Below are 14922 nucleotides of genomic sequence, written 5' to 3'. Positions count from 1 at the left end.
TTAGAAGTTGAGTTTTCTGTTGTGTTGGAAAATGGAGCAGGGGTCGTCGTGCGGCAGGTGGGTAAGTTTCATACCAAGTACCAAGTGGGAGGAGAGTGTCAAAGAGCGTTCATTTGGCAGGGACTAGAGAGGTATCTTTCTGGAGGCCGTTAAGTACATTTGGTGGCAAACTGCTGGCCCCATCTGTGTGAAAGGGGAGCATTTCAAGATGCATGCTGTCATGATCGCATTGGATTGGGTACAAGGTGCAAGAGAAAGTGAATTCATGCTCTCCGAAACTTGTCTTAGAACCATAATTTGTGTAACCTGACTTTAGGCACAGTGCGCCCTCAGTGAATGTTTGTGGTTGAAATGCGACATGGATCCAAAGTAAGAATTTTTAAATCCAGACACAATCCCTTTTCTCCCTCTGGTATTTGAAGTATGCTAGGTACTAGCCTTGCATAGAACAACCCTCTGGGATTTCTTCTTTTTCACTTGCTTGCTCTTTTACAACACCTGCTCTTCAGCCTCCTGCAAACCCCCAGTTGCTCCTGTGCAGTCTTGTGGACTGCCTTCTTCCTCCCCGTCCAGTCAAGGCATCACCTCAACCAGTTTAATGATGAGAGAGGGCTGGTTTTCTTCCTCATTGTGTTAGGTTAATTAAGAGTTCTTCTTCTTACAGCTAAAAGCAGTATTGCCTGGACTGTAGGCTAAATGCTCTGCAGGCTAAGGTCTAGTTTAGCGAGCCTTGCTGGTTCAACTACATCACAAACCAGATGGTCATGGCTACCTTTGTTGCAGGCATAGTGCCCAGAGGGAATTAAGTCCTCCAAATGACCTAAAATTAGGTAGAAAATGTCACTCTGACCTTTTTTCGATGTGTTTTAAACTTGGGCTTTCTTTCTTTGCTTAAAAGAAAACACTTTTCTTTTTTAAAATTAGGCAATAGTCAAATGGAACAAAATTATAAAAGTTCAAAAGGTGAAAACTTCCTCCCGCTGCTCTCCCCCAGCTTAATTCCATCCTCAAAGGCAACCAGTGTAGCAATGTCTGTGATTCCTCCACACGTTTTATACATATACAAGCAGATATGCACACACACACACACACACATTCTCCTCTCGTTGTTTACGCAAAATAGCAGCATGGTATGCACACTGCTCTGCGCGTGGCTTTTAGAAAAAACTCACTTAATACATCTTAGCCATCATTTCATATCAGTTACTAAGATTTATTTCATCATGTATTCCAAGCACACACGAAGCAGCCTACATTATGATAATTTCTCTTTCCTCAATACTTGGCAGTTGATTTTCATCTGTGTTTTCCCCTTGCTGGTGAATGATTTCTACCACAGGATGGTCCAATCATATTCTTTGAATTGCCTTCCAGATAAAATATCTTAATAAGCATTAGTGCTTTTGCCTGGAGGATAAGTAAACAATTTTATAGATTAGGGCTCTGCAGGCACATTGGTGTCTCAATGTTAATTTAAACCACATCCTGAATGAGGTCCCTTAAGGTCATAAAGTGAGGACTCCAAGAATTGATCTGTCTTCTAAGGCTATGGCATGTTTTCTCTTGTTCCAGAAACTAGAATGAACCGAAGCATTCCTGTGGAGGTTGATGAATCAGAACCATACCCAAGTCAGTTGCTGAAACCAATCCCAGAATATTCCCTAGAAGAGGAATCAGAACCACCTGCTCCAAATATAAGGAACATGGCACCCAACAGCTTGTCTGTACCCACAAAGCCTCACAATTCCTCCGGAGACTTTTCTCAAGCTCACGCAACCCTGAAACTTGCAAATCACCAGCGGCCTGTATCCCAGCAGGTCACCTGCCTGCGCACTCAAGTTCTGGAGGACAGTGAAGACAGCTTCTGCAGGAGACACCCAGGCCCAGGCAAAGCTTTCCCCTCTGGGTGCTCTGCAGTCAGCGAGCCCGAGTCTGAGTCTGTGGTTGGAGCCCTCCCTGCAGAGCATCAGTTTTCATTTATGGAAAAACGTAATCAATGGCTAGGATCTCAGCTTTCAGCAGCTTCTCCTGACACTGGCCATGACTCAGACAAATCAGACCAAAGTTTACCTAATGCCTCAGCAGACTCCTTGGGCAGTAGCCAGGCAATGGTGCAACGGCCCCAGCCTCACAGGAACCGAGCAGGCCTGGATCTGCCAACCATAGACACGGGATATGATTCCCAGCCTCAGGATGTCCTGGGCATCAGGCAGCTGGAAAGGCCCCTGCCCCTCACCTCCGTGTGTTACCCCCAGGACCTCCCCAGACCTCTCAGGTCCAGGGAGTTCCCTCAGTTTGAACCTCAGAGGCATCCAGCATGTGCACTGCCTCCCAATCTTTCCCCACATGCTCCATGGAACTATCATTACCATTGTCCTGGAAGTCCCGATCAGCAGGTGCCATGTAAGTGATCTTTACCTCCTCTGGGCCTTCTGGGCTGGGTGACTGAAGAAACAAGGGCCTCACATCAATGCTTTGCGTCACTAGACTGGGATGAGCAGGTCAGAATGCAGGGAGGGCATTCTGCTTCACCTAGGGGCTTTCCATGTGTGGTTGGATTTGCAAAGGGCCTTCAGAGAATGCTTTTTCTTTTTTTTTTGAGTGTCTCACTGTCACCCAGGCTGGAGTGCAGTGGCGTGATCTCAGCTCACTGCAAGCTCCGCCTCCCGGGTTCACGCCATTCTCCTGCCTCAGCCTCCCGAGTAGCTGGGACTACAGGCACCCGCCACCACGCCCGGCTAATTTTTTTGTATTTTTAGTAGAGACGGGGTTTCACCATGTTAGCCAGGATGGTCTCGATCTCCTGACCTTGTGATCCGCCCACCTCGGCCTCCCAAAGTGCTGGGATTACAGGCTTGAGCCACCGCGCCCGGCCGAGAATGCTTTTTCTTAGCCTAAAGCCTGTCCCACTGGAGTCTTCTTCTCTAGGAACCTTTAAGGACAAAACAGGTTCCTCTGTCTGGATTAGTTTAACAAACCTGCCTAGAAGCAGAGAGATGACCCAAGTGATTTCTAGAAAATGTATTTTTTGTTCTGATCTTTGGGCATATGGGTTCTTCCTTCTCTTCATGTTTCTTCCCCGTCTTAGATTTGGCAGAGAAAGGGCTTTGAGTCAAAAACAAAGCAAAACAAAACAAAAAACCAGAAGGTGCCCAGAATGTCATTGAGACTCTGGGATTCGGGCCATCACATGAAAATGAAGTTGCGTCTGTGATTTTGCTGCTTAAACCCTTTTGGACACTTGAGCCATCTACAGCTACCCTACATTCCAGCCACTCTAAAACTAGCAGTCCCCCTACTTGTTGTGATGGTTCACATCTCCATGCGTTTGCCAGGCTCTTCTCTCTATCCGGGATGTTCTTCCCCCTCTGGTGTGTCTGACCCAGTTTCAATACACCTTTTAAAAAAACTGCTTTATCGAGATCTAATTTACATACTGTAAGGTTTATCCTTTACCCATTTTAAATACAAAATTCAATAAATTTTAGTATTTTCACAGAGTTATGCAACCACCATCATACACATTTTTTGAGACTTAGCTCAAGTGTCCCTCTGGAAACCTCCCCAGATCACGTTCTCCTTCAGGTCCTCTCTCTCCCTCCTGCTCTGGTCCTGTTGGGACACCTAACACCAGCATGGCATCTGATTATGTACTTGTCTCCTCTCCTTCCAGACTGCAAGCTTTTGTGCATCTGCAAATGCAAACATGTACTTTCAATTCGTAATTCCCCAGCATTTAAGCACAGTGTCTGGCACATACTAGACTCTCAATAAACTACTTCTGAAATAACAATATGTACCAGTGCAGTAAGCATCTCGGAAAGTGATGAAGTCTTAGATTGAGATAAGAGATTCTATCACCTTTTTTTTTTTCTTCCCTACCACCATTCTTGATGTTAAATCTCCGCTGAGGCCCCTGGAAAATAACAACAGGGCTTTACAGATGAAACACAGGGCTGTGAGATGTGATATTTTTCTTAGCAAATAAACACTGGACATAAAGTAGGTCAAAGAGTGTAAGAAGTGCCTGACCAAAGGCCTGGTGTGCACCTTTAAAATAGGCCGGGCGCGGTGGCTCACGCCTGTAATCCCAGCACTTTGGGAGGCTGAGACGGGCGGATCACGAGGTCAGGAGATTGAGACCATCCTGGCTAACACGGTGAAACCCCGTCTCTACTGAAAAAAAAAAAATACAAAAAAACTAGCCGGGCGAGGTGGCGGGCGCCTGTAGTCCCAGCTACTCGGGAGGCTGAGGCAGGAGAATGGCATAAACCCGGGAGGCGGAGCTTGCAGTGAGCTGAGATCCGGCCACTGCACTCCAGCCTGGGCGACAGAGTGAGACTCTGTCTCAGAAAAAAAAAAAAAAAAAAAATTATAGAAATAATTACAAATGCTGTAATCAACCATAATTTACATATTAGTACATGTATACTAAGTATAAAGCTTCCTAAAGTGAAGAGAGCAACGCAGTCATTCATAACTCAGAAAAAAACAACAAAGAGGAGATAGAGAAATGTAACTTGGAAGATGCTTGGAAGAAAGAGGTAAGAATGAGTGTGAGATCAGGAATGAGGGTGGGGGCTGGGGAAGCAGGAGGGTGTGAGGAGAATGGGGCCTTGGGTTGGAGAGGGAGAAAAAGCCCGTGATGCCTAAAACTGGGACGTGGTGTATAAATGTTGGGAAGTCAACAGGGTGGGAGCGCATGGATGCCACCGCCTGCTCTAAGCGCCCAGTCATAGGGTGGGTGTGGTGGTGGATTCCCTTAAGTATGAATCACTGAGAACTCAATGTTGGCAAGGTCAAGGCTGTATTTCTCAGTGATTGCCAGGTTTAAAAGGAATAATTTGTGAGAATAATACCTTACGTTTTAACATTCTGTTAATCTGTATTTAAAGGTAAGTTTTCACCAGGCACGGTGGCTCACTCCTGTAATCCCAGCGCTTTGGGAGGCCAAGGTGGGTGGATCACTTGAGGTCAGGAGCTCGAGACTAGCCTGGCCAACATGGTGAAACCCTGTCTCTGCTAAAAATACAAAAAAAAAAATTAGCCAGGTGTTGTGGCAGGTGCCTGTAATCCCAGCTACTCAGGAGACTGAGGCACGAGAATTGCCTGAACCCAGGAGGCAGAGGTTGCAGTGAGCCGAGATTGCGCCTGGGCGATGACAAAGTGAGACTCCATCTCAAAAAAAAAAAATTTTTTTCTGATCATTATAATATTTGGTCACTCTTAAAATTGAAATAATGCCCAGAAGTTCAAAAAAGAAAATAAAAAGTTTTCATATTTCTGCCACCCAAATACAATTCCCTATTAGGGTTTTGACATATTAATTTTCAGTGTTTTTTTCTTTGCATATATTTTTAATCTGAAATTAAAATAATTTTCAGTGACATTGAGTGTACTTATTTCAGAATCATTTAAAACTGCTTCATTGTATTTCATCAGATGAATCTACCAAATTATTATTAACCTATTCTTTATTGTCAGACATTTAAAATAGTTTCCAGTTTTCTGATCCAGTAAGCAATGATGTGGCCAACACTGCATACATACGTTTTTAAGTGTACTTCCGATTAACCCCTTAGATTAATGCAAAGAAGTGTGAATACTTAAGTCAAGGCTTTGTGATACAGTCCCAAGCAGCTGACTTTGACTACTAGCAAGGGAAAGCCTCATTGTGATAGACAAAAACGGCACTGACTCATTGTTATAATGGACTCTCTGGAAAATACTTCCCACTGGAAAATACTTTTCCTGTTGTTGCGGCTGAAACGGCGCCATTGGCAATCCAGTCTTTGGAGGTGAACATTGTCCCGTTGGGGCAGGTTCCTTTAAAAGGCAAACACTCCTGACTGGGAACACTTTTTGTCTCTATTGCCCCAGGACCCGCTTTCTTTCAGCATTTCACCATCCCCTTGCTCTCTGTATTATTTCCTTCTGTTAAGGGGTTGGGGAGAGACATGTAGGATCCTGAGGGCGAAAAGAGGTGTTGAGAGGCAGAGGGAAGAGAATGGGGATAGGAGAGGGGAATAATTCACAGAAGATATACAAATAGCCAATATGAGATTTAAACCAAGCTCAGCATCATTAGATTTAAGAAGTGCAAAATTCTTAAAGATACCTTTTCCCTGATTCGTTGTGCAAAAATTAAAAACTTTGGACAACATCCAGTGTTGGAGTTACAGAGAAATGAATATTCCCAGTCACTCTTGATAGGAGTGTAAATTGGTACAATCTCCCAGAAGGCAATTTCACTATGAAGATTTTATATGTGCTTCCTCTTTGGTCCAGCAGTTTCACTTATAGGAATCTATCCTATAGAAACATTAAACAAGCACATACAAATACAAGAACAAGAATGTTTATGAAAGCATTGTTGCATTAGAGTAAAAACAAAAACAACTACAATACTTAGCAATAAGGGGCCAGATAAGTCATTTGTGATTTATGTATACAATGGACTACTAGGCCCATGTTGCACTGAATACACCTTCTGACATCAAAAGGATTAAGTTTAAAGGCAAGAGCTGCAGTGATGATCCCATCCATGTATTTTTTTATTTAAACTATGTATGTTTATATATACATATTAAGTCTAGCAGGATCTAGTGATCTTGGTGGGGAGGGGAGCAGGGAATTAAGAGGAGATAGGTATAGTTTCCTTCTAATTTCATATACTTTTGTTGATTTTTAAAAATAGCAAATGGCTGGGTGCGGAGCCTCACACCTGTAATCCCGACACCTTGGGAGGCAGAGGAGGGCAGATCACTTGAGGTCAGGAGTTCGAGACCAGCCTGGCCAATATGATGAAATGTTGTCTACTAAAAATACAAAAATTAGCCGGGCATGGTGGCGTGTGCCTGTAATCTCAGCTACTCAGGGAGGCTGAGGCATGAGAATCACTTGAACCCAGAAGGTGGAGGTTGCAGTGAGCTGAGATTGTGCCACTGCACTCCAGCCTGGGCAACAGAATGAGAGTCAGTCTTAAAAACAAAAACAAAACCACATAAAAAATATAAAAATAAAAATAGCAAACAGGTATTACTTCTATAATTAAGAAATGAGTAAAGACTGAAAAGAACAAAGGAAAACTGAGCACATACAGAAGGCAAGCTTGCCCCAATTCACCTTGCATGTCCCTTGGCCTTGGCTCCCATCTAACCACAGAGAAGAGGGTCAGGGTTGCCTGTGCTGATGGCTTTTTTGCAGGGCATTGCAACCCTAGAATATTTATGAGGCCTCCAGCAGCAATGACTCCCATGAAGGTTACTGTGAGGATTAAATGAGATAATGTATTAAAGGCACTAGGAAAGTGGCTGGCTGGTGGTAAGCCCTCAGTACTAACAGCTTTTAGTTGTTATTGTTATTATTTAAATGCATCTTGCAGCCCAGTTCTGCAGGGTGCTCCTCTACTTCCAGATCCCACTCACTGGCACAGATTTTAAGCATTCAGGGCAGGTGTACAAATGCTTAGTTTCATGTCAGGGCTATAACTGCACTTAATTGCCAACAAAACCACTTCAAAAGAGCTGTTCACCTAAGGGATGCTTGTGCAGTTGGAAACCATGGCTACGTGGCTCTACTCGGCTTTAGAAGAGCATTACTTCCTTACCCATTAATGAATGTATAAATAAATAATAATCACCATGCAAATGGCATATCTAAGCTTTTTGCAAGTTAAAGCAAAAATGGTTATTGGTCACCCCTTTCATGTAAAAAAAAAAAAGTTTTCAAAGTAGGTGAAAATAAGAAAGGGAATAAGCCTGTGTTTTCTCCTCACCCCACCCCCTGGAAAAGTCAGCCTCCTGCTGCCTCCGAATCCTTCCACTGAAGGTCACCAGCATGGAGTTCATGGCTGTGCAATCAAATGAAACTCATGATGCAAATATTTGGGAAAAGAGAGGGAATTAAGTCTAGAGAGCCCTCGTTTTATTATAAAATTATTGCTTTCTCTACCAAGGAGACTGAATAGAATAAATTTATGGGTACATGGGTACAATTGTACCTGTGGACCAAAAAAAAAAAAAAAGGAGATGATTTGTATGCTAGAATGCATGCACAATTAAAGTGAGGAAAAAAAAGAAACCAGATGGAAGAAGTGATAAAGAAGGAGCTGCCTTTCAGGAACCACAGCTGCTTACAGCTGTAGGAGTTCCTGCAACAGTTTATATTGGCCATTTTGTTTCCTGGCTGAACTGATTGCATTATATCACGACGTTTTTTTGACAAGTTGAAAATCAGATTTTATTTCTCTCTCATAAACTCTTTTAATACCATTCTTAATAAGGAAGAAAAATGTTGCATGTTGCGACTGATAAATGGAAAACCTCATTTAGGATTTGGTTTACACATTCCAAGTGGTAAAAGCTCAGTAACACAAAGATCGTGTGTACTCAGGCCAAGAAGATCACAGGATTGACAAATAACATACAGTCCTGGGCGCCCATTCGTGATTGTGCAAGATTTTCATTTCTGCTTTGTGATTAACACTGCCTCTGAACTGAGGAGTTACCATGCTAGCAAATAATTTGTCTATCACATCACCCACCTTCCCGCTCCTACAGAATAAACTCTCTTGATGGAATTGTAGGCACTGGGGACAAGTCCGCAGGGAAGCTATTTTTGAACAGGGATTCTCAAGTAGGTGGCTGTCGACTCATATGTCTCCCCTTCTCACACACTAACTAGTGTGGGTTTGTGTTTAAAAACAGACACCCACAGACACACAGATTTTCTTTCTCTCTCCTTTTATTTTGAGGTACTCCCAAGGGAACTGTATCCTATTTATCTTTGTTCACCAAGTGCCTGGCCATCGAGGTTCAATAAATATTTGTTGAATGAATAAAAAGAAATCTGTTCTCTACTTCCTGGGGAAAGGAGTGAGCCTTAATCATGAGTAGAGTCTTTGTGATATGAAGCCTTGGAAAAGCCATTTTTTTTTTTTTTTTTTTTTGATCTGGGAGGGAAGCAAAGAAGGGAGTCAGTGATATTTGGAAACAGAACCTGTCCATCCACTTATCAATTTATTCAGTAAAGTCATACACGGTCCTTGTTTTCGTGGAATTCACAGTCTACTGGAGAGATGGCTAAGAAATAGAAGTCAAAAACAGAAGGACAAATTATAAGTGCTATAAGGGAAGTAAGTGTTGGAACAGACATGAATAGACAGGTTGGCCAGAGAATGTCTCTTTAAGCAGACATCTGAGCTGAAACCTAAAGGATGAGAAGGTCAAGGAAGCAAGGAGCTTGATGTCATTAAGATATCAAAAGCAAGCCAGTGAGGCCTAGCAGAGTGAGCAAGGAGAGAATGGTGTGCTAGAAGATGAAGGCTACACAGGCCATGGTGAGGAATCTGGATTTGTATTCTGAGTTAAACTTCTTTACGGAAATGGAAAATTGAACTCTATAATTCTCAATACGGAACTTAGAACAGTACTTGACATGTAGCAAGTGATCAATAAATGTTAACCCTTATTTTATATGTATAGTATCCAAGTAAATTAGCAAGCCTTCATCATAGTAATTGGAAAAAAAATGATTAAAGCTTGAGCAATGAAAAAGATGATCATTTACCTGATAAACATAGTTTTTATTTAGCAACTTTTCTTTTTTTGTGTGTGTGTGTTTCTTTTTTTGTAGAGATGGGATTTCACCTTGTTACTCAGGCTAGTCTTAAACTCTTGGGCTCAAGAGCTCCAACCACCTAGGCCTCCCAAAGTGCTAGGATTATAGGCATGTCCAGCCTATTTAGGAACCTTTTCCATACAACCAGTCAAATTCCAGACAAAGCTGGTCAGATTCCACTTACAAAAGGGAACACTCATTTTTTATTGATGCATTGATATTCAGTTTTCCTTTGTTTTCAACAATAAAAGGACAGCATGGAGGACTATATTGTCAGTACCCTAATTTTAGAAATTGATGAGGTGTATCATTTTCATCTGCTCACATAAACTGGCATAACTTTTTACCACAGGTGGCCATTTCTGAAATGAAAGTTACAGCTAATCAAACACTTAGCCCCACATGCCTTGGTGATTTTAATGATATGATTTGTTGCTATGAGACAAAAACATGTTGTGCGGGAAATAATCTGTTAGAAATCATATGACCTTGATTCAAAGGCTTTTGATTAACAGCACTAACATCCGCTTCCTGGAAAAGAAATAAACCCTGTGATTAGAGCTTGGTAGTCCTTTTAAAACAAATAAAACATTATTAGCCATTCATTAATGGATATAGGAAGCAAAAATGGCTTCAAACATTAAAAACTTCCCAAGATACTTTCAGCTCTTTCCTCATAAAGGCTTTTAAGGCCACTGGCAAAGTTTCTCCTCTTACCTTGTCTTTCTCCTTCCTACTTCTGGAGGGAGACACCGATTAAACCAAAAAACCCCCAAAACAGATGGATAGCAGAAGAGAATTAAGACAGTCTAGAGCAGTGGTCCCCAACCTTTTTGGCACCAGGGACCAGTTTCATGGAAGACAATTTTTCCACAGACTGGGGAGGGGGATGGTTTGGGGATGCTTCAAGTGCATTACCTTTATTGTGTACTTTATTTCTATTATTGTTACATTGTAATATATAATGAAATAATTATGCAACTCATCATAATGTAGAATCAGTGGGAGCCCTCAGCTTGTTCTCCAGCAGCTAGATCTGGGGGCGATGGAAGACAGTGACAGATCATCAGGCCTTGGATTCTCATAAGGAGCATGCAGCCTAGATCCCTCATGTGCGCAATTCACAAGAGGGTCTGCGCTCCTATGAGAATCTAATGCCGCTGCCGATCTGACAGGAGGCAGAGCTCAGGTGGTAATGCAAGTGGTGGGGAGCGGCTGTAAATACAGACAGAGCTTCACTTGCTCACCCACTGCTCACCTCCTACTGTGTGGCCTGGTTCCTAACAGGCGACAGACTGATACCAGCCTGTGGCTTGGGAGTTGGGGGCTCCTAGTATAGGAGACCTGTGCCCCAGAAAGTATTAATAGATTGTGCAGTCCTAAATGGCTTCTCTTTTTCTGTTAAGTTGGCTTTGTAACTATTGAGCCTTCATTCATTCATTTATTGAGCATCCCCTGGGTGCCACTGCTATCCTTGGAGACATGGTAGCAAAAGGACACAGTCTATGTTTTCACAGAGCTTATGTTCTAGTAGGGAAGGCAGGCAAGAAGTTGACAGGTAAAAGTCATGCTTACTTATGCAAACCCATGACAGGAACTATGAAGGAAGCAAAATAGGGAATGGAATAAAGTAACTGGGTGAAGAGGCAGGCCTCTTTGGACAGGGGATATTTGGGCTAAGCTCTGAATGGCAAGAAGTCAGTCTGAAAATCTAGGGCAAAAACATTCTGGACAAAGAGGGTGGCAAACTCAGGATCCCAAAGGAGAGGACAAGTTTGGGATATTCAAGATGAAGCCAGAGCTTACTGGGCCAGTGAGAGTGTCGTGGGAGGCAAGATCTACAGGGGCTGGAACCTGATCAAGCAGGGTAGATTGTAAGTGCAGTCCACCAAGACAGTTCTATCTACAGCTGGGTTTGTAAAGGGGCTGCTCACACAAGGCTCATCAAAAAGCAGGGCTGGCCCCTACCTGGGGACCTGAGAGCAGTGGCATTTTTTGCTTTTTTTTTTTTTTTGAGATGGAATCTCGTCCTGTCGCCCAGGCTGGAGTGCCGTGGTGCCATCTCGGCTCACTGCACGCTCTGCCTCCTGGGTTCGTGCCATTCTCCTGCCTCAGCCTCCTGAGTAGCTGGGACTACAGGCGCCCGCCACCACACCCAGCTAATTTTTTGTATTTTTAGTAGAGACAGGGTTTCACCGTGTTAGCCAGGATGGTCTCGATCTCCTGACCTCGTGATCCACCTGCCTTGGTCTCCCAAAGTGCTGGGATTACAGGCGTGAGCCACCGCGCCTGGCCACTTTTTGCTAGTTTTTAAACTGAGGGAAAGGAGCAGTAGTGACCTGCCCTGTTGCCCTGAAACTACAACTGGTGATCTGGATCCCCTGGAATAGATCCGCCCTGCCCTGAGAAGGCTGCCAAGTTGAAGCCTGTGCAGTAGACCTTGTCCTAGACCATAGGAGTCCCTGTGGGCCTGTCTTCCATTCTGAGAGCAGTCCCTTCAAGTCCCAGTCTCCTTTGTCATCCAGGTGCAGGGATAGACCTACGTGGATCTGTTTCTCTTCCTCCCCCTCTTTAAACCCCTACTACTTGTCATGACCAGGCCTAAGCAATATCAGGGCAAGGGTCCTGGGGTGCTGCCAGCAGAGTCTGGGCTGGAGGGGCATGGTCACTTTGGCCAGAAGCAGCATGATCGGAAGGACCCAGGTGGTGTCATGGGTCAAAGGAGACAATAATAGATTGAGTCCAGGGAATCTGACCACACTTGAGAGACTAGCTTGGGCACATCGCCAGGTCACCCAAACAGTTTTCTGAGTCTAGGCAATGAGAACCTGGAGGAGGCCACACTAGTGAATGTACACATTATTTGTCTTTTGTTCTGTACTTGAGGCCATCATTCCTCTGAATGTCCCTTTGAAAATGTAGATGGCTCCTGACTGCTTTACCCAACTAAGAATATAGTTCTTTTTTTTTTGTTTTTGAGATGGAGTCTTGCCCTTTTGCCCAGGTCGGAGTGCAATGGCACAATCTCAGCTCGCTGCAGCCTCCATCTCCCAAGTTCTAGGGATTTTCCTGCCTCAGCCTCCCAAGTAGCTGGGGTTACAGGTGCGTGCCATGACACCCAGCTAATTTTTATATTTTTAGTAGAGGTGGGGTTTCACCATGTTGGCCTGGCTGGTCTCGAACTCCTGAACTCAGGTGATCTGTCCGCCTCGGCCACCCGAAGTACTGGGATTACAGGTGTGAGCCACCGTGCCTGGCCTTAAGAATCAATTCTTAGCCACATTCTCACCCTTCCCATTTTGGTTTCAACCTACCAGTCACTTTTTTGTTTACTTGCCAGTTTTATTTTGCTGTACATCCCTATATGTACCCTATCTACATGGCAGGCAAACTTGATTATTACTTTTATAATCAGCAAAAGAAGTTTAAGATCAATGAGGGTTGATCTTAAAAGAATCAAAAGAATTTTAAGATCAATGAGGGTTTTTTTAAGAAAATAAACAAAACAACTTCCTTCTTGTCCTAACTAGTTATGCCTCCTCCTGGATCGTCTTATGCTTATGTGGGTAGCAGGGGCAGTGCTTGGATCACTAGGAGGTGCTCGTTGTTCATCTTTCAGGGCTACCATTTGGCTCTTTTCAGTCCTCTTGCATCTCTCACATTTCCCAACACCTGACCCCCTTTGGGCCTGGGCCATTCCCTCAGAGCTCTTCCCTCTCACCCTTACTTGGTTCCCTGCATCTCTCCTCTGGGCTTTTAGTTCTATTCTTTTGCCTGGTCAGGCAGGCTGCCCTTCCCTGGGGACCCTGCTGCTCCTGGTCCTGGCTGGGACCCACTTTCTCCCAGGTTGCACATTCACATAAGTCACTGCCAGCTCTGGCTTTGCTCTGAGCCCAGCCCTCTTCAAACAGCCCTGGCTCCAGTTGCACGTAGGCTCTAGCAGGAGAGGACCAAGGAAGTTGGAGGGTGTTGCCAATTGGTTGGCTAGTTCCCAGGAGGATGAGCGAAGTTTTCATTCATTTACTTCTTCTTAAGAGGGAGTGGGGGCCGGGCGCGGTGGCTCAAGCCTGTAATCCCAGCACTTTGGGAGGCGGAGACGGGCGGATCACGAGGTCAGGAGATCAAGACCATCCTGGCTAACACGGTGAAACCCCGTTCTCTACTAAAAAATACAAAAAACTAGCCGGGCGAGGTGGCGGGTGCCTGTAGCCCTAGCTACTCGGGAGGCTGAGGCAGGAGAATGGCGTGAACCCGGGAGGCGGAGCTTGCAGTGAGCCGAGATCCGGCCACTGCACTCCAGCCTGGGCGACAGAGCGAGACTCCGTCTCAAAAAAAAAAAAAAAAGGGAGTGGGGTGTGTGTGTGTGTGTGTGCACATGCACGTGTGTGTCCACTTGGGGGAGGAAAGGACAGAGCAGTGATTCTATATCTATCATACAGATACTTTTTCCCAGCCTTGGGTTTGGGACATGAAGGAAATTATGGTAGGAATGGTGGTGTGAAAGGTTCCTCATGGTTGGATTTTCCTAAGTATCTTACGAAAAGAGGAGCCTGTGTAGAGTTTTTTGAAAAGTTTTTTGAGCTTTCCAGTTAGAATACCAAACTGGTGATTTCACATATGTTTTTATTTAGGACAAAAAAAGTGAATTTTGTGAAAACAGTCAAGTAATCAACAATAGAGAAATATGGCAAACATCACAGAGGTGGTAACTGATGTCTGGACCCCTCAGCTGGTATCAAGACACAAATGAGCATGGAGCTTACGACTCCTTTCACACGAAGGAGCTAGAGTTGATGTTCCCTGTTCTCTTTGTCGTCTTCATCTACAGATGGCCATGACTACCCTCGAGCAGCCTACCAGCAAGTGATCCAGCCGGCTCTGCCTGGGCAGCTGCTGCCTGGAGCCAGTGCGAGAGGCCTACACCCTGTGCAGAAGGTTATCCTGAATTATCCCAGCCCCTGGGACCAAGAAGACAGGCCCGCACAGAGAGACTGCTCCTTTCTGGGGCTTCCAAGGCACCAGTAAGTATGACAGGCCCAATCTTCAGGCATTTTTGACATGGAAAGGAATTATACCAATGCAAGGAAGATGTACCAGAATTCTCTATAGGTTTGCTAATCCATGTTAGTGAGCAAGTCACACAGTGGAACGCCCAATATAGACTTTTCAGGTCAGGAGGAAATGGAAGCTGATTGACAAGGATCTCTATCAGACACAGAAAGCCACTAGTGACTAGTCCAAATTCTGTTGAAGGAAAGGTTCTTCAGATGTTCTCCAAGTCACACCCCTTTCTTTTATTTT

General features: G+C 44.3%; 1 protein-coding gene and 1 long non-coding RNA gene across 7 annotated transcripts in view; one reads left to right on the top strand and one right to left on the bottom strand.

Moving 5' to 3' along the window:
* LOC117096938 overlaps window positions 1-14922 on the bottom strand; it is a 130012-nt gene that overhangs the window by 7937 nt on the left and 107153 nt on the right. The gene's annotated exons all lie outside the window — the stretch shown is intronic.
* TRAF3IP2 (TRAF3 interacting protein 2) overlaps window positions 1-14922 on the top strand; it is a 49088-nt gene that overhangs the window by 12239 nt on the left and 21927 nt on the right. For all 3 annotated transcript variants that reach the window (XM_033234310.1, XM_033234311.1, XM_033234309.1), the window contains 2 exons: window positions 1573-2403; window positions 14450-14642. In XM_033234310.1, the coding sequence (XP_033090201.1) occupies window positions 1581-2403; window positions 14450-14642 (1016 nt within the window). In that variant the 5' untranslated portion in view covers window positions 1573-1580. The remainder of the gene's footprint in view (window positions 1-1572; window positions 2404-14449; window positions 14643-14922) is intronic.

This window comes from Trachypithecus francoisi, unplaced genomic scaffold (genome assembly GCF_009764315.1).
Source record: "Trachypithecus francoisi isolate TF-2019V2 unplaced genomic scaffold, Tfra_2.0 Lachesis_group15, whole genome shotgun sequence".
In the NCBI taxonomy this organism is placed as follows: domain Eukaryota; kingdom Metazoa; phylum Chordata; class Mammalia; order Primates; family Cercopithecidae; genus Trachypithecus; species Trachypithecus francoisi.
The sequence above is the reverse complement of the archived record's forward strand: the minus strand, read 5'-3'. Positions and strand labels throughout refer to the sequence as shown.